This window comes from Gorilla gorilla, chromosome 1, assembly GCF_029281585.2.
Source record: "Gorilla gorilla gorilla isolate KB3781 chromosome 1, NHGRI_mGorGor1-v2.1_pri, whole genome shotgun sequence".
NCBI classification, from domain to species: Eukaryota; Metazoa; Chordata; class Mammalia; order Primates; family Hominidae; genus Gorilla; species Gorilla gorilla.
Window position 1 is genome coordinate 8812501 of NC_073224.2, and position 19936 is coordinate 8832436.

General features: G+C 47.8%; 1 protein-coding gene across 5 annotated transcripts in view; it reads right to left on the bottom strand.

The window, feature by feature from the left end:
• The window catches only part of CNST (consortin, connexin sorting protein), a 114468-nt gene that overhangs the window by 28812 nt on the left and 65720 nt on the right, over positions 1–19936 (bottom strand). For all 5 annotated transcript variants that reach the window (XM_019032513.4, XM_055374008.2, XM_004028700.5 and 2 more), the window contains 3 exons: positions 8433–8463; positions 6345–6431; positions 5764–5878 (listed from right to left, as the gene is read on the bottom strand). In XM_019032513.4, coding sequence (XP_018888058.4) covers positions 5764–5878; positions 6345–6431; positions 8433–8463 — 233 coding nt within the window. The remainder of the gene's footprint in view (positions 1–5763; positions 5879–6344; positions 6432–8432; positions 8464–19936) is intronic.

Here is a 19936-nt window from a genome sequence, read left to right on the forward strand (position 1 = left end):
CAGACTACTCCTAAAAATGTTATGTTTTTACTACAACACATAAACATTAGCAAGTAGAATCAAAAGCCCTAATACACAATTCTGTCCATCTGAACTGCTCATCTCTTAACCAAAAAGAGATCAAAATCAGAAGTTATATTTTTAAATATCTAATCAGAAGAATCTTTTGAACCTACATAAAGTTGACCTTTTACTGAGTTCAGTGTAAGAAACTCAATAAAAACTGAGAAAGGAACGTAATAAATGAAAGATTCTCCCCGGGGCCTGAAAGCTTGGGGGGATGAATAACTCCTCCCTCCTCAGGCCCAGTCCCAAGGCGCAAGGCCACTTGTGCGACAAGTGCACATCAGCGAGATAGCAGAAGCAGGAAGAGGGCTGGCCAGAAGACACGTATCCCTGAGGATGGAGAGATTGGCCATCCGGGTACCACATAGCAGTTACATCAGACACGGACACTTCCTGTTTACAGGAGACCATAAAACCTCGGCCCCATCCTCATGTGGGGCGGACGCCATTTTAGGCCTCAGCCCGTCTATACCCAGGTGCTCATTAAAACAGTGTGTTGCTCCACACCGCTTTGTGCTGTTGGTTGGTGCACTCTCGGGATTTGAACAAATACTAGAGCCTTGCACCTGGTGCCGAAACCCGGGCCCTTGCTCACAACCTCTGTACCTTATTCCTAAAACTGTCCACTCTCCTTCAATATGTTGATGATCTGCTCCTGTGTAGCCCCTCTCAAAAAGACTGCGATGCCCATGCTATCTGTCTTTTAAATTTCCTGGCAGAGTGGGGGTATCGGGTCTCCCCTAAGAAAGCACAAATAAGCACCCCCTCAGTCACCTACCTAGGCCTAGCTCTTACCCTGCAAACCCGAGGGCTCACAACCGACCACATACTGCTCCTCCAGTTCCTCCCACCTCCGCAAACTAAGCAAGAAATTCTCTCTTTTCTAGGACTAGCGGGATATTTTAGGCTCTGGGTTCCTTCCTTCGCTCTACTTGCCAAACCGTTATACTAAGCTACTAAAGGCCCTCTCCATAAGCCTTTAAACCCTGCACAGCCGATTACCCACCCTTTCCGTCTGGTCCAGAAGGCTCTCACCTCAGCCCCCGTCCTCACTCTCCCAGACTTCACCAAACCTTTCTCCCTCTATCCCGACGAACGGCGTGGAGTTGCACTACATGTTCTAACCCAGTCTAAGGGACCTGCCCTCCAGATTGTTGCCTACCTCTCTAAACAGCTCACAACCACAGTTCTCGGACGGCTTGCCTGTCTCCAAGCACGGTGGCAGCTGCTGTCCTCACCCTTGGAAGCCTAAAACTATCGCTTCGTGCCAACCTAACAGTTTATTCAACCCATAACATCAAAGACATGCTAGCTCACTGCAGCGTACTAAGTCTCATGTCTGCCCCACGGCTCCTTCAACTGTATGCTCTATTCATAGAAACTCCCCAAATCACCGTGCTAACCAGCTCCCATTTAAACCTGGCCATGCTCTTACCTGAAGCCACTACCTCTCAAGACCCTGCGCACTTCTGTGTGGACACCGTTCAAACCTTTCTTATACCTTTTCCAAACCTAACAGATCAACCCCTTCCAGATGCCTCATTTACTTGGTTTGTAGATGGCAGTTCCTTCCTACATCAAGGATGCCGACATGCTGGCTATGCTATAGTGTCACCCGCCCACACTATTGAAGCCAATCTGCTCCCCCTAGGAACCACCTCCCAAAAGGCTGAACTCATCACCCTCACTCGAGCTCTCACTCTAGCAGCTGGACAACAAATGAACACATATTCAGATTCTCGTTATGTGTTCCACATAGTGCACTCACACTTGTCCATCTGGAAAGAACGGGGTTTCCTAATTGCAAACAACACTCCTGTCATAAACGGCTCTCTCATCAGCAAGCTCCTTCAGGCTGCCCAGCTCCTGCAGAAAGCTGCCGTCATTCACTGCAGGGGCCACCAAACCCCAGATAATCCTATATGGGCTGGAAATGCGCTAGCAGATCAGGCGGCCAAACAAGTAGCCCTACAACCGTGCAAGGCCACTTTCTGTCCCTGTCCTTATTCTTTCCTCTTTACTCCTCAGAAGAAAAGGAGGACTTCCAGGCCCAGAACCTCCAAAAGCAAGGACCATGGTACATCAAGGAAGGGCGCTTCTCATTCTTCCTCATGCTCAAACAATGCCTATCCTCCAAAGCCTCCACAACTCTTTCCATGTCGGCTACAAACCTCTCTTGCAACTTCTCCGCCCTATTCTCACTTGTCCTCACCTTTCCAGCCGTGTTCGAGAGATCACCCAGTCCTGCTGTATCTGCCACTCAGTGTCACCCCAGGGCTCCCTCTGGCCACCGCCTTTTTCTAACCACCAAGCCCAGGGCCAGGTACCTGGGCAAGATTGGCAGGTAGACTTCACTCACCTGATAAATGGCTCCATTACCTTCTAGTCTTTGTCTGTACTTTCTCTGGGTGGGTAGAAGCATTCCCAACAACTTCAGAAGGTGCAAATGTTGTCATACAAACTCTCATCATGTATATAATTCCCCGTTTCACACTCCCAACATCCATCCAATCCAATAACAGGCCCACCTTTATCAGCCAAATTACCCAAGTTGTCTCCACATCTTTAGGAATAAAATGGGTTCTCCATACACCTTACAGGCCTCAATCTTCAGGCAAACTTGAAAAGATCAACTCTGTCCTTTTAAAGCTCAACTCACCAAGCTGGCTCTAGAAACCCACCAGTCGTGGACGAGAAATCTCCCTTACACCCTCATGAGACTCCGTGCAACACCAAAAGCACCCTCTTTTTATAGTCCCTTTGGAATCACGTATGGACGAACTTTTGTCTTAGGGCCTCCGCCATCACCAGACTCTGAGCCACTGTGGAATTACTTACGCTCCTGAATCCAGACATGGTCTTTCATTTGTGAAGCAGCGAATGAGGCCATGCCTCTCCCTGCCGACACCTCCTTGTCCTCTCAACATAACTGTCTTGCAGGCACAGACGTGTTTATTGGCCAACCTGATCCTCACAAAAAGCTACAACCAAAGTGGACAGTCCCCTACGCTGTGATACTCAGCACACCAACAGCATGAGAGTCCAAGGACTCCCCAACTGGGTCCATCGTACCAGGGTCAAGCTCACCCAAAGGCTACTTCTTCCTCCAAAACATTAACAGATAAGTGGTTGTCCAGGCCAATTGCTCCTACCAAGCTGAAATTAACCAAAAAATTTTCTTTTTCTTAAAACCAAAACACGAGGAAGACTAAACACCTGCTTCCAGAGATGGCCTGTATCTACCCAATCCGATGCTGTGCCTCACTTCCAACCAGAAGTCTTAATACGGGAATATCCCTCACCATGATCCTTATACGGTCAGTAGCCGCCCTGCTGTCCACAGCAGCCCTTCAGAGCTGCTGTGAGTGTTATCAGTCTTTCCACCACAGAGGAAAGATGCAACAATCCTTCACTCACCATACTCATGTCAACAGTCCTTCACTCACCATAGTCATATAGAAAGATCCTATTGTGGAACCTTAGTTGAGGAATGTGTGTTAAATCAGGAAAGAGTTATTATAAAGTAAAAAATCTAGGAGTATCTGGCAGTCATAATGGGGCTACATGTCCAAAAGGGAAGCAGTGGCTTTGCTTCACCAAAATTGGACAATGGGGAGTAAACGCTCAAGTGCTCGAAGACAGAAAGAGAGAACGGATTATAGCCAAAGCAAAAGCCTCAAAACCAACAACTACCCCTGAAAATCACCCGTGGTATTTCCATCCCTTTATACAAAAACTATAAACAGACGTATCACTTCTCAAGCCAGAAAAAAATCTGTTTGTAGATGTAGGATAGGGCATCTGGCTTACCACGAATGTGTCCAATTGCTGGGTATGCAGGGGAGCCCGCAGGAGTGAACAGTGGCCGTGGCATGGGATAGACCTTCCCCCTTAATTACTAGCATTTCAAAACCCCAGCCTCACTTTGAATTCTCAGGAACGCCCGTCGACCTGGACACTTACCAACCCAGTAAGAGGGACGGCGTGCATATCCCGCAAGTGGACTGATAAAACCCATCGTGCCGTAGGTGAAAGCCCCTGTCACCAAACCCTAACAGTCAACGCCTCCACAGCCGAGTGGTGGCCAAGGTTACCCCCCGGAGCCTGGTCTCCTTCTAACTTCAGCTACCTCAATTGTGTCTTGTCAAAAAAGGCCTGGAACTGTACAAACACCACTAACTCTTCTGCCGCATACCCCTGCCTAAGTGCACTATGCGACAATCCTAGGAACACCAGCTGACGATGGACTGCCCCGATGGATTCCTTTGGATATGGGGAACCCAGGCTTACTCACGGCTACCTTATCACTACCTTCCTACGCACAATTCAACCTGGATTCATTTTACTTCCAAAGCAGGCGGGCAACACCCTCGGAGTCCCTGTGTATGATAACCAGAGAAAAACAGTCCTTAAAGGCAGGAGGAAGCCAAAGACGGCGAGAGGACGAGTGGCCTCCACAACGGATCATCGAATATTACGGTCCTGCCACCTGGGCTGAGGATGGTTCATGGGGTTATCGCACTCCCACATATATGCTAAATAGAATAATTAGACTACAGGCTGCTCTAGAGATAATCACTAACCAAACCGCCTCAGCCCTGGAAATGCTCACGTGACAACAAAACCAAATGCACCCAGCAATTTATCAAAACAGGCTGGCTCTAGACTACTTATTAGCAGAAGAGGGTGGGTCTGTGGTAAGTTTAACATCTCCAATTGCTGTCTTAACATAGACGATAATGGAAAAGCGGTTCTAGAAATCGCTTCAAACATCAGAAAAGTAGCCCGTGTCCCAGTCCAAACCTGGAAGGGATGGGATCCAACAAACCTTCTAGGAGGGTGGTTCTCTAATTTAGGAGGATTTAAAACGCTGGTAGGGACAGTAATCTTCATCACTGGGGTCCTCCTGTTTCTCCCCTGTGGTATCCCACTGATAATAAAAGCCATTAAAACTCTTGTTGAAACTACAGTTAACCGCCAGACAATCCAGACGATGCTCCTGCTACAACGACACGATGGATACCAACCCGTCTCTCCAGAATACCCCAAAATTAAGTTTTTTCTTTTTTTCCGAGGTGCCCACGCCACCCCCTATGTCACACCTGAAGTAGTTATTGAGAAAGTCGTCCCTTTTCCCTTTTTCTATAACCAAATAGACAGGAATGAAAGATTCTCCCCGGGGCCTGAAAGCTTGGGGGGATGAATAACTCCTCCCTCCTCAGACCCAGTCCCAAGGCACAAGGCCACTTGCACCAGCAGCGTGCGTCAGCGAGAAGCAGAAGCAGGAAGAGGGCTGGCCGGAAGACACGCAGTATGGCCAGAAGACAAGTACCCCTGAGGATGGAGAGAGAGGCCGTCCAGGTACCACGTAGCGGTGACATCTGTCAGGGACACTTCCTTTTTACAGGAGACTGTAAAACCCCTGCCCCGTCCTCACGTGGGGCTGACGCCATTTTAGGCCTCAGCCCGTCTGCACCCAGGCGCTCATTAAAACAGCGTGATGCTCCACGCTGCCTTGTGCTGTCTGTTGGCGCGCTCCCGGGGTTCGAAGCAATACCAGAGCCTTGCAATAATTACATTATATCCATTTTAATTTCTCCAGTTGAAAACATTAAACAAAGAAATGGATACTCAATGCTAGAATGCTTCTTCAATATTCTACTCCAACTCATTCTAACGAAATTCTGATATACTTACTCTTGATGTGTTACACAAATTTTCGTAAGCCGTTCAAAATCTTCACCATTAAATCCCTTTTCTGAATTCCTTAGAGCCGTAACTGTATGTGGTTGCACAGTTTTCCATTTTGTTTCTAAATTTAAAGTATTTGTTAGTCACTGGTTCTTACAAAACATATTTAGGAGCAAAAAAACAAACAAAAAAACAGTTAACTAGCACCACTCATAAAGATTTGCATGCAAAATTATCTTTTCAAACAACCCAACAGTTAGAAATAGCTAACTGATTACTTTTCAATATAAGTAAATATCATCCTAGAGACTAAATTAGCCAGTCGGGCATGAAATGTGATTAGGAAAAATGCAAATAGTTGCAAGTATTCTTTTCTTGGCATTGATATGAAGAGCAAAATACAAAGAAAAAAGTCTTCTCACAATAGAATAGACTTGTGGTAAAAATGCTACTTTCTTTGCAACATTAACTTGTCTATGGAAACATCTATTTTCTGATTTATAAAACCAGGTCAAATATGTTAATTTTGTAGATAGTGACTTGTTGGATTACTGCTAATTCCACATTCCATGTTGGTCTGTACTTACCCCACTGTTCTTGAATGGCAGAAAGATTTGCGAGCAATTGCTCATGATACAATCGTTCTAGCTGAATGAATTTCATTGCTTTCTCATCTGAATAGAACATTTAAGGAAAATAGAAATCCACACTATTTACATTATTCCCATATTTGAAGAACAATGTCCTATAGATGTTGAGAAATTTGCAGCTTACTAAAACATGAGAGGACTCTAAATATTTTTAAATTTAAACATATCTAAAGTGATGTTTCTCTTTTTTTTTTTTTTCCTTGAGATGGAATCTTGCTCTGTAGTCCAGGCTGGAGTGCAGTGGGGCAATCTCAGCTCACTACAACCTCCACCTCCCGGGTTCAAGCGATTCTCCTGCCTCAGCCTCCCAGGCAGCTGAGACTACAGGCACCCACCACTGCGCCTGGCTAATTTTTTTGTATTTTTAGTAGAGACGGGGTTTCACCATGTGAGCCAGGCTCGTCTCGAACTCCTCACCTCGTGATCTGCCTGCCTCGGCCTCCCAAAGTGCTGGGATTACAGGCATGAGGCACTGTGTCCAGCATTTTTTTTTTTTTTTTGAGACACAGTCTCCCTCTGTCACCCAGGCTGGAGTGCAGTGGTGCCACCTTGGCTTATTGCAACCTCCCCCTCCTGGATTCAAGTGATTCTCCTGCCTCAGCCTCCAGAGTAGCTGGGATTACAGGCATGCACCATCATGCCCGGCTACTTTTTGTATTTTTGTCAAGATGGGGTTTCACCACGTTGGCCAGGCTGGTTTTGAACTCCTGACCTCAAGCGATCTGCCTGCCTCAGCCTCCCAAATTGCTGGGATTACAGGTGTGAGCCACTGCGCCCAGCCTAGTAATGTTTCTTGGTTTTGAAGTAGGTAAATTTTAATGTGGCATATTATGCAATAGCTACTTGGATTCCACACTATCAGCAAACAGAAACTGAAAGAAGGTTTTAATGCTCAAGGAATGTCTGCTTGCAGAGTCAACTAAAAGTAATTTAAGGAAACAGGACCACATGGAATCCTGGAATCTACATGTTTCCCTTTTTTATTTCTCTCCTTACTTTCTGTCAAAGAACTATGTGACTCTCTGGTCAAGTGTTTCTGTTTCAAGTCACCTTGATCCTTATTATTTCCCACTGAATGCTTTTCTCCCACAAGACCAAAGGATCACATGCCTAAACAATGACAGGGCAAAAACTTATATGGGTCTTTTGTAAACACTCAATTAACTTGCCACAGTGATTTCCATTATTATCACGTGATTCTACTTCTTTGTAAATGATCCTGTGAGCTTTTGCCTTCTCATTTGTATCACACAGATCTGCATCTTGTGAGGTCAGGATACACTGTCCAACTGCCTACCTTCCTCTGGGCAATGCTCTATATGCTGACCCAGAAAAAAGGAAGAGAAAAACTCACTGTTTAGCTTTTTGTCTTCATGATCACTCAGAAGTTCTCTCTCTCTCGCTTGCTACCAAGCTAGCTTTGACATTTACTGCTTTTGGTCAAAATACACTCTTCCGCTAATGCCTTCTTCCAGCTGGTTGTCTTCTTGCCTGCCCTATGTCGTAAAATGGGGGTCCCTTACTGCATTATCCAAGGGGAAGGCAAGACTGGGCTGTCTAGTCCAGGACCAATTACAACGACAGATACGATGAGATTCACCATCACGGGGGCGGCAATGTCCCGGGTCCCAAGTCTGTGGCGCACATTGCCAAGCTCAAAAAGGCAAAGGCTAAAGAACATGCCGCTAAACTGGGTTAAATGTACACTGTTGAGTGTTCTGTATATAAAAATAATTAAAATAATACAAATTTTCCTTCAAAAAATAAATACAAATACTTATTTTAGTAAAATTAAGGCCTATTTATGAAGGTAAACTTTGGATGGTTCTAGGAAATTTTGTGAAGAGACAGAAATTACCTACATTTTGCTTTCTGAGGTGGTTACATGGGTACATACAACTGTCAAAACCACTGAAACCATATGATCTGTACATTCTATTACATGTAAAATATACTTCAATTAAAAAAAATGAATGGTTCTCTAAGAGTTCTAAAAATTTCTTCCTGTAATTAAGAAAAGGATACAGTCCTCCTCCTGGAAATAGGATTCTGCTATCTGTTAAAAACAAAGAAAACACAAAGAAAATTAAATTAACACTTGGATGAGAAGATAAATTTGAAACAAATTAAGATCTTGAAATTCCAAATGTTTTTGATATCAAATTAAGAAAACTCTTTTTTTAAACTACATTCAGCAGTTCAGAAGAAATCTGACTGTAGGCACAGGATGCAATTCTGAAGTTACTCATCTCAAGCAAAGCAGAGACGTTCTTTGGTGTTTACACATCATTCTTCCTACTCTACTTCAAGTCAAAGTAGATTTCCCTGATTCATTAGAGTTTAGGACTCTAAAGAATGAGAAAAATGTTAGAGACTTACAAAAATAGAACACAAATGAAAAAATGATTGTTTATTGTAAATTAAAAGTAGAAATATTCCTTTCAAATGCTGTGAAGCAAACATAAATAAATAATTAATAAAAAGAAAAAGCAGAAATATGTCAAGTCACCTGAGACCTCAACATCCTATTGATTTCATTCCTGTTTCACAAACCACCGGCTGAGGACCTCACAGGACACTGACTTTTTGGTCTGGTCTGATACTTAAGAAAAGGCCAGGCTGAGCACTAACAGTTGATTAATGTTGTTTAGAATATGTACAAAGTGCTACACATGGTAAAGAACACTAGATAAAGAGATCCAAGACTCAGGAGCTGGTCTCAGTTCAGGCTTGTCAGTTATCAGATTCATTCTAAGACATCTTTACATTTAAAGATTCTTTGATTCTAAAAACTTTGGGATATTTTTAGATCTTTATTTAGATATGACATTTATGAACAGATCACTAAAACTAAAAATATTCACTGAAATATTGCATAAACTCTGTATTTTTAAAACAGTTTCCAGCCGGGCACGGTGGCTCACGCCTGTAAATCCCAGCGCTTTGGGAGGCTGAGGTGGGTGGATCATCTGAGGTCAAGGGTTCAAGACCAGCCTGACCAACACGGTGAAACCCCATCTCTACTAAAAATACAAAAATTAGCCAGGCATGGTGTCTCATGCCTGTAATCCCAGTTACTCTGGAGGCTGAGGCAGAAGAATCGCTTGAACCTGGGAGGCAGAGGTTGCAGTGAGCTGAGATCATGCCATTGCACTCCGGCCTGGGCAACAAGAACAAAACTCTGTCTCAAAAAAAAAACCAAAAAACAGTTTCCACCGATTGTCTCTAGTAAAAAAAGGTATAACCTTTATACATCACTATCTCCATTTTCCAGGTAAATTGACAATGCAAAGAGTAATAAAGTACTTGTCAAACCTATAAGCTAGCAATAAAAAGGAATGGATTTTTCCCAAATCCCCCAGGGGAAACAGCATACTTTTAAAGGAAAATACTTGCCTAGTTTAAATCCTACAAATGTGACATTTTTTCCATGAGCCATGTAGATGACTGACTCAATCATCTCTATAAATGATTAGTTTTCAGTTAATATAAAGTTTGATTCCATATTTATGTTATATTAAAGACTTTGCAAGGGACAAACTAATTTTTAAGAATCTGGTTATCTTTTACCAGCTTATTGTTCTAATAATATGTTTTAAAAGTAGTATGAACCAAGTCAAACTGCCAATCTTCAATCATTTCTTTAGCTTACAAAATGAGAATTTCATATAATGGTGTAACCAGCAGTGTGCTAATATTTAACAGTCGTCTCCAGAGTGTTGGGGAGAGCCCCAACTTGCAGTGTTTGCTCATTTCAGTGGTGTCAATACTCCCACCATGGCCAATGTCAAGCTACCAACGTGATGGACGTCAGTAAACATGGTTCTCATATGTCAGTACTAGCAGGTTCCAGCATACTAGGGGGTTACACCTAATTGAAATCAATGATGACATTTCAACTGCAGAGCCGGGCATGGCAGCTCATGCCTATAATCCCAGCACTTTGAGAGACCAAAGCAGGCAGATAATTTGAGTTCAGGAGTTCGACACCAGCTTGGCTAACATGGTGAAATACTGTCTCTACTAAAAACACAAAAATTAGCTGGGTGTGGTGGCGTGCACCTGTATTCCCAGCTACTTGGGAGGCTGAGGCAGAAGAATCACTTGAACCTGGGAGGTAGAGGTTGCAGTGAGCCGAAATTGCGCCACTGCATTCCAGCCTGGGTGACAGTGTGAAACTCTGTCTCAAAAAAACAAAGAAAAAAAAATTTCAAGTACAAACTTCCAGTGAAAACATCTATGGTTTTGCACAGTTTCCTTTCTATATGTGGTATGAGATATAGTTTCAGGTTGCCCATTAAAATAAAATGTCTGGCTCTTCAAAGCCATTTTTCCTGCCTTTTTGCATCTGTGCAAAATTGGCACATGGTTACTTATAAATAGCTCTTATTTGAGGAGTTTTGATGGGGTCCATAACTATTATGTAACCAGATTTCCTGGCACTGCAGAAATTAGCTTGCAGGCTTCTGTAGCAGTTCTAATACCATAAAGTAACTATGCAGAGAAGGTTATGAAACCCAGTGCCTCAAAAGTAAAAGACATTTCCAGGTAAAAAGTCATCTTGAGAAATAAATATACAAAGTATTTCCCCTTTAAAAATCTACCCCTTGCAAGTCTAGCAGGAAGAGAAGATGTGACTTTTCTTAAAGCAGATTTCTAAATCTGAAAGCTAGCCCAGTAGAGCAGAAAGAACATGGGGTTGGAGGTGAATGGCCTGTGTTTTAGTCCAAGCCCTGCCACTTACCAGCTGTGTGGCCCTGGACACATCATTTCACATCTCAAGCCTCAACTTTCTTATCTTAAAACAGGGACAGTAATACCTGCAGCTGTATAAAACAAGGCTGCCATAACGATTGAAAGAGAGATTGTGTTTGCTGCCCAGGTACAGGAAGCAAATGAAAATAAATAAATAAATACAAATTAAAAAAACAGAGAGACTATGTGTCTAGCATAATGCCCAGCACACTACAGTAAGTGCTTAAAATGGTTTTTGAATCTGATTTGGAATGAATTGCAAGATGCTGAGTGGAATCATGTGAAAAAGTTGAAAACTGCTGGGAAGGCAACAGGTGTAAGGTGATCCTGGTTATCCTTTTACCAATCAGGAACCCTCTAAAAAAAGACACTGTGAAGGGCCATGGCCTCAATCTTTGTGTCCCCCTCACAAATTCATATGTTGAAACCGAGTTCCCAGGGGATAGTGTGAAGAAGGGGGTATCTGGGAGGTGATTAGGTCATGGGGGCTCTGCCCTCATGAATGGGATTAGTGCCCTTACAAAAGAGGCCCAAGGGAGGGCCCGATTTTCTATATGAAAGCCTGCCAAGCATATGACTTCAGTTAAACATTTAAAGCTAATCTGTAGTCATATTAACTAAGTCAGTGTAAAAAAGACCACTCATACCTAAGAACAAGAACTTTAAAACAGAACTTTTAAGAGTTCCACGAGCTCAAAATACAAGTATATGTTGTCGTATTTCCATTGGCCTTTAGCACATATTATTCTATATATTATATATCACTTTTTAAATCACAATTTTCCTAAAATTAGTTCTCACACTCGAATACCTTATTTCTGTTAATGGTCCTACAGTCATCTCTGATTTCTCCTTTATTCTCTTTTTACAATTGTGATGGTTAATACTGAGTGTCAACGTAATTGGATTGAAGGATACAAAGTATTGATCCTGGGTGTGTCTGTGAGGGTGTTGCCAAAAGAGATCAACATTTGAGTCAGTGGGCTGGGAAAGGCAGACCCCCTTTTAAACTGGTGGGCACCATCTAATCAGCTGCCAGGCAATATAAAGCAGGCAGAAAAACATGAAAAAGAGAGATGGGCCTAGCCTCCCAGCCCACATCTTTCTCGCATGCTGGATGTTTCCTGCCCTCGACCATCAGACTCCAAATTCTTCAGTTTTGGGACTTAGTCCGGCTCTCCTTGCTCCTCAGCTTGCAGACGGCCTATTGTAGGACTTTGTGATCGTGCGAGTTAATACTTAATAAACTCCCCTTTATATATATAAATATATATAGGATATATATAAATATCCTATGAGTTCTGTCCCTCTAAGAGAACCCCGAATAATACAACAATCTATACCAAGTCCTAGTTATTCTTCCTTCCAAAGATCTCAAATCCATCCCTCTCCACTTCCACTGTCACCACTTTAGCCTAGATGCTTTCATTACCTTATGCCTGAATTATGTCTTCTTTTAGTTCTTATTTTCATCCAAATTTTACATGTCTATGCTTTAAGGAGTCAAATACTTCTACAAACAGGAAAATGATAGAAAAGCCTCTCCCCAGACTCTTGTGATCCACTCGAAACAGGACTGGTTACCCTCTCCTTCCTGGCATACAGCTGTCATCTTAAAATCTCCCTTTGCTTAGATTCCCTTCACCTCTGTCCTGAGTAGGATTCCCAGTTTCCTGTATCTCACACCTTCCTGTTTCTTGGTTTACTCCCTTGTTTTGCTGGAGCACATCACCTAGTGGCTTCCTGAGAAGGAGTAGATAGGAGATACCAGAGGACCTGAAGTGGGAACATCCTTGGTATATCTGAGGAGCTGTCAGAAGGCCAGTGAACCTGGAAAGGAGTGAGTTAAGGAGAATTTTAGCAATGAAGATCCAGGAGGCTAACAGGACCAGATCATGTAGGGCCTTGTAGGCCACGGTAAGGATTTTGGCTTTTATTCTAAATGAGAAGGGAAGCCATCGGAGGGCTTTGCACAGTGGAGTGACAAGATCTGACTTATGTTTTATCTGCATCACAGTGACTGTCATGTAGAGAGAAAGCACTAAGTGGAAGGGAGAGTGAAGGCAGAAAAGTCTCTATAGTGAGAAATTTATTGCAAGAATCTGGGTGAGATTTGATGGTGTACTGTATGGAAATGGTAGCAGTGAAAGAGGTAAGAAGTTCTGGGTATATTTTGAAGTAGATCTGCAGGACTTGCTGTTGGATTGGATTTGGATGCAGGGAAAAGTAAATAAAGTATGACTTCAAGGCATTTGGTCTCAGCAACTAGAGGGATGAAGCTGGCATTTAACAAGAGAGGTAAGACTAGGAAAGCAGCAGATACGGGAGAAAATCAAAGTTTGATTTTGTACATCTTAAGTTCGAAATGCCCATGAGACATCTTGAGTTGCTGGATAGTTAAGTCTGGAGTTCAGAAAAGAAATAGGACAGGCCGGGCACAGTGGCTCACACCTGTAATCCCAGCACTTTGGGAGGCTGAGGCGGGCGGACCACCTGAGGTCAGGAGTTTGAGACCAGCCTGGCCAACATGATGAAACCCCGTCTCTGCTAAAAATATAAAAATTAGCCAGGTGTGGTGGCACGTGCCTGTAATCCCAGCTACTTGTGGGGCTGAGACAGGAGAATCACTTGAACTTGGGAGGCGGAGGTTGTAATGAGCCAAGATTGTGCCACTGCACTCCAGCCTGGGCGACACAGTGAGACTCCGTCTCAAAAAAAAAAAAAAAAAAAGGACAAACCTACAGGATTGGATGAAAACACCAGGAAGTGAATTCAGAATGAGAAGAGATTCAAGAACCGAACTCTGACGCATCCCAGTGTTTAAAAATTAGGGCTGGGTGCAGTGGCTCATGCCTGAAATCCCAACACTTTGGGAGACCAAGGTGGGAGCATCACTTGAGGCCAGGAATTCGAGACCAGCCTGGGCAACATGGTGAAACCCCATCTCTACAAAAAAATAAAAAAATTAGGTGGGCACGGTGGCATGCGCCTGCAGTCCCAGCCACTTGAGAAGCTGAGGCAGGAAGACTACTTGAACCCGTGAGGTGGAGGCTGCAGTGAGCCGTGATGATGCCACTGCACTCCAGCCTGGTGACAGAGTGGGAAAAAAAAAAAAAGGAAAATATGGGAACTCAGAAGATGAGCCGGAGAAGGCACGGCCAAGTGATGTAAGAGGTAAAAGCTAAGAAAAGGGCTCCCCTCTCCCCTCTCCCCTCCCCCTCCCCCTCCCCCTCCCCCTCTCCCTCTCCCTCTCTTTCCACGGTCTCCCTCTGATGCCGAGCCGAAGCTGGACGGTACTGCTGCCATCTCAGCTCACTGCAACCTCCCTGCCTGATTCTCCTGCCTCAGCCTGCCGAGTGCCTGCGATTGCAGGCGCGCACCGCCCCGCCTGACTGGTTTTCGTATTTTTTTGGTGGAGACGGGGTTTCGCTGTGTTGGCCGGGCTGGTCTCCAGCTCCTAACCGCGAGTGATCTGCCAGCCTCGGCCTCCCGAGGTGCCGGGATTGCAGACAGAGTCTGGTTAACTCAGTGCTCAATGGTGCCCAGGCTGGAGTGCAGTGGCGTGATCTTGGCCCGCTACAACCACCTCCCAGCCGCCTGCCTTGGCCTCCCAAAGTGCCGAGATTGCAGCCTCTGCCCGGCTGCCGCCCCGTCTGGGAAGTGAGGAGCGTCTCCGCCTGGCCGCCCATCGTCCGGGATGTGAGGAGCCCCTCTGCCTGGCTGCCCAGTCTGGAAAGTGAGGAGCGTCTCTGCCCGGCCGCCATTCCATCTAGGAAACAAGGAGCGCCTCTTCCCAGCCGCCATCACATCTGGGAAGTGAGGAGCGTCTCTGCCCGGCCGCCCATCGTCTGAGATGTGGGGAGCACCTCTGCCCTGCCGCCCAGTCCGGGATGTGAGGAGCGTCTCTGCCCGGCCGCCCCGTCTGAGAAGTGAGGAGACCCTCTGCCTGGCAACCGCCCCGTCTGAGAAGTGAGGAGCCCCTCCGCCCGGCAGCCGCCCCGCCCGAGAAGTGAGGAGCCCCTCCACCCAGCAGCCACCCCGTCTGGGAAGTGAGGAGCGTCTCCGCCCGGCAGCCACCTCGTCCGGGAGGGAGGTGGGGGGGTCAGCCCCCCACCCGGCCAGCCACCCCGTCCGGGAGGGAGGTGGAGGGATCAGCCCCCCGCCCGGCCAGCCACCCTGTCCGGAAGGTGAGGGGCGCCTCTGCCCGGCCACCCCTACTGGGAAGTGAGGAGCCCCTCTGCCCGGCCAGCCGCTCCGTCCGGGAGGGAGGTGGGGGGGTCAGCCCCCCGCCCGGCCAGCCAACCCGTCCAGGAGGGAGGTGGGGGGGGGTCAGTCCCCCGCCCGGCCAGCCGCCCCGTCCAGGAGGGAGGTGGGGGGGCCAGCCCCCCGCCCGGCGAGCCGCCCCGTCCGGAAGGGAGGTGGGGGGGTTAGCCCACCGCCCAGCCTGCCGCCCTGTCCAGGAGGGAGGTGGGGGTTCGGCCCCCCGCCTGGCCGGCCACCCGGTCCGAGAGGTGAGGGGCGCCTCTGCCCGGCCGCCCCTACTGGGAAGTGAGGAGCCCCTCTGCCCGGCCAGCTGCTCTGTCCGGGAGGGAGGTGGGGGGGTCAGCCCCCCGCCCGGCCAGCCACCCCGTCCGGAAGGGAGGTGGGGGGGTCAACCCCCCGCCTGGCCAGCCGCCCCGTCCGGGAGGTGAGGGGCACCTCTGCCCGGCCGCCCCTACTGGGAAGTGAGGAGCCCCCCCCAGCCCGGCCAGCTGCCCCGTCCGGGAGGGAGGTGGGGGGGTCAGCCCCCCGCCAAGCAAGCCGCCCCGTCCGGGAGGTGAGGGGCGCCTCTGCCCGGCCGCCCCTACTGGGAAGTGAGGAGCCCCTCAGCCCGGCCAGCCGCCCCGTCCGGGAGGGAGGTGGAGGGGTCAGCCCACCGCCCAGCCTGCCACCCTGTCCGGGAGGGAGGTGGGGGGGTCAGCCCCCCGCCCGGCCAGCCAACCCGTCCAGGAGGGAGGTGGGGGGGGTCAGTCCCCCGCCCGGCCAGCCGCCCCGTCCGGGAGGGAGGTGGGGGGGCCAGCCCCCCGCCCGGCGAGCCGCCCCGTCCGGAAGGGAGGTGGGGGGGTTAGCCCACCGCCCAGCCTGCCGCCCTGTCTGGGAGGGAGGTGGGGGTTCGGCCCCCCGCCTGGCCGGCCACCCGGTCCGAGAGGTGAGGGGCGCCTCTGCCCGGCCGCCCCTACTGGGAAGTGAGGAGCCCCTCTGCCCGGCCAGCCGCTCTGTCCGGGAGGGAGGTGGGGGGGTCAGCCCCCCGCCCGGCCAGCCACCCCGTCCGGAAGGGAGGTGGGGGGTCAACCCCCCGCCTGGCCAGCCGCCCCGTCCGGGAGGTGAGGGGCACCTCTGCCCGGCCGCCCCTACTGGGAAGTGAGGAGCCCCCCCCCGCCCGGCCAGCCGCCCCGTCCGGGAGGGAGGTGGGGGGGTCAGCCCACCGCCCAGCCTGCCACCCTGTCCGGGAGGGAGGTGGGGGGTCAGCCCCCCGCCTGGCCAGCCGCCCCGTCCGGGAGGGAGGTGGGGGGGTCAGCCCACTGCCCAGCCTGCCGCCCTGTCCGGGAGGGAGGTGGGGGTTCGGCCCCCCGCCTGGCCAGCCGCCCCATCCGGGAGGTGAGGGGCGCCTCTGCCCGGCCGCCCCTACTGGGAAGTGAGGAGCCCCTCTGCCCGGCCAGCCGCCCCGACCAGGAGGGAGGTGGGGGGGGTCAGCCCCCTGCCCGGCCAGCCACCCCGTCCGGGAGGTGAGGGGCACCTCTGCCCGGCCGCCCCTACTGGGAAGTGAGGAGCCCCTCTGCCCGGCCATCACCCCGGCTTGGAGGTGTACCCAACAGCTCATTGAGAGCGGGTCATGATGACAATGGCGGTTTCGTGGAATGGAAAGGGGGGAAAGGTGGGGAAAAGATTGAGAAATCGGATGGTTGCCGTGTCTGTGTAGAAAGAGGTAGACATGGGAGACTTTTCATTTTGTTCTGTACTAAGAAAAAATTCTTCTGCCTTGGGATCCTGTTGATCTGTGACCCTACCCCCAACCCTGTGCTCTCTGAAACATGTGCTGTATCCACTCAGGGTTGAATGGATTAAGGGCGGTGCAAGATGTGCTTTGTTAAACAGATGCTTGAAGGCAGCAGGCTCGTTAAGAGCCATCACCACTCCCTAATCTCAAGTACCCAGGGACACAAACACTGCGGAAGGCCGCAGGGTCCTCTGCCTAGGGAAACCAGAGAACTTTGTTCACTTGCTTATCTGCTGACCTTCCCTCCACTATTGTCCTGTAACCCTACCAAATCCCCCTCTGCGAGAAACACCCAAGAATGATCAATAAAAAAAAAAAAAAAAAAAAAAAAAGAAAAGGGCTCCCAAAAGGCAAATAAACAAAATGCTTCAAAACAGAGTATGTGATCAACTTGATGTTTCCAATAGCTCCAGTGAGATGAAAACTGAGGTCTGACCACCGGATTTAACAACATGGAAATCACTGGTGACTTTTACAGTGCAATTTTGGGGGAGTGGTGGGAACAAAAACCAGATTAGAATCAGTTCAAGAGAGAATTGGGTATGGAATGTTACCTAAGTAAATTCTTGCCCAGAATGTTTAACCTGAATCAAATCTTAAAGAAATAATTAGGCCGGGCGCAATGGCTCACACCTGTAATCCCAGCACTTTGGGAGGCCGAGGCAGGTGGATCATGAGGTCAAGAGATCGAGACCCTCCTGGCCAACATGGTGAAACCTTGTCTCTACTAAAAATACAAAAATTAGCTGAGCGTGGTGGCACGGGCCTGTAGTCCCAGCTACTCAGGAGGCTGAGGCAGGAGAATGGCTTGAACCCGGGAGGTGGAGGTTACAGTGGGCCAAGATCACGCCACTGCACTCCAGCCTGGGTGACAGAGCAAGACCCCATCTCAAAAAAAAAAAAGAAAGAAATAATTAGACAAATCCTGATTATGGGACATTCTACATGAATTCTTAGACTGTTCATAAATGTCAGTGTGAAAGAAAGAAAGGGGCGGAGAAAGAAAGACTGATACAGATAGAAAAGCAGGCAGCATTCTGGATTACAGGAGACTAAAGAATACTGACAGTTGAATGCAATATGCCATCCTGCACTGAATCCTGCACTGGGGGAAAACAGTTGCACAGAACATTTGTGGAACTACTTGGGGGAAATTTGAATATGGATTGTATATTAAATAATTTTATTGCATCAGTGACTCATTTCTTGGGGTTGATAATGGCCTTGTATGTTATGTAGGAGAGTATCCTTCTTCTTGGGAGATTTATGTACAAATATTTAGGGGTGAAGTGTCATAATGCAAATTACTTTCAAGTGTTTCAATGGAAAAAATACGTGTGTGTGCACGAGAGAGAGCAAGAGCAAAAAGGCCAGGCGTGGTGGCTCACGCCTGTAATCCCAGCACTTTGGGAGGTCGAGGTGGGTGGATCACCTGAGATCAGGAGTTAAAGACCAGCCTGAGCAACATGGTGAAACCCCATCTCTACTAAAAATACAAAAATTAGCTGGGCGCAGTGGCACATGCCTATAGCCGCAGCTAAAAAACAGAGCAAAAATTTGATAAGAATGTCAACAACTGGCAAATCTAGGTGAAATATACCATGTGATGTGCTGGGAATTACTAAAATGAATAAAATATACCTCCATCCCTCCCTGATTTGTGTGTCCCTTGGGAGGTGACAGGATATTCTGTCTTCTTGGGCTGAGGAGGCAGCCATCAACCGAATCTTGTCACCCTGACGTCTCAGCTTTCTAATGGCATCAGTATTTCTTTGCTGATCCCCAGCCTTGATTTCCAATGAGCAATCTCTGAATTAGTGACAGTAGGAATAGAGTTTAAATGTTTAATATTTCTTTGGCTTTTACTGTACGTCAAACATATGTTAAGTGCTTTTACATGCATTATCCCATTTAATCCTCTATTACTTTACAACAGGAGAAACCAAAAGCCACTTAGCTTGTGGTAGGGCCAAAGCCCCTACTTTTAAACCACCACCATATTCTCTGACCTTCTTTCCCAGGAGAGAAAAGATTGCCGTGCAATCCACTGTTCAAATGCAGTGAAAGCTGAGTGATTAGAAAGCTGCCTTGGTGTTGGTGCTACTCAACAATGGTGAGTTCGTGACAGCTTAGAGGCCAGGAGTATACATTTCCTGAAAGGCATTCTTCAAGTTCATAAAGGAGATAATACAAATTTGTAAAAGTATACATTTTCCTGAATTGGGACAAAACCTATTGAACTTTTTGTTTGTCTATTTTTAGACGGGGTCTTCCTCTGTTACCCAGGCTGGAGTGCAGTGATGGAATCACGGCTCATTGCAGCCTCAAACTCCTGGGCTCATGCAATCCTCCCACCTTAGCCTCCTGAGTAGCTGGGATTACAGGCGCACGCCACCGTGCCTGGCTACATTTTTTTTTTTTTTTGTAGAGACAAGGTTTCACGATGTTGCCTAGGCTAGTCTTGAACTCCTGGGCTCAAGCAATCTGCCTGCCTCGACCTCCCAGAGTGCTGCATTACAGGTATGAGCTACCGCGCCTGGCCCTATTTTCCCTTTTTTTTTGAGACAGAGTCTCACTCTATCACCCAGGCTGGAGTGCAGTGGTGCGATCTCCGCCCACTGCAACCTCCGCCTCCTGGGTTCCAGCAATTCTTCTGCCTCAGCCTCTCGAGTAGCTGGGACTACAGGCGCGTGCCACCATGCCTGGTTAATTTTTTGTGTGTGGATATTTTTAGAAG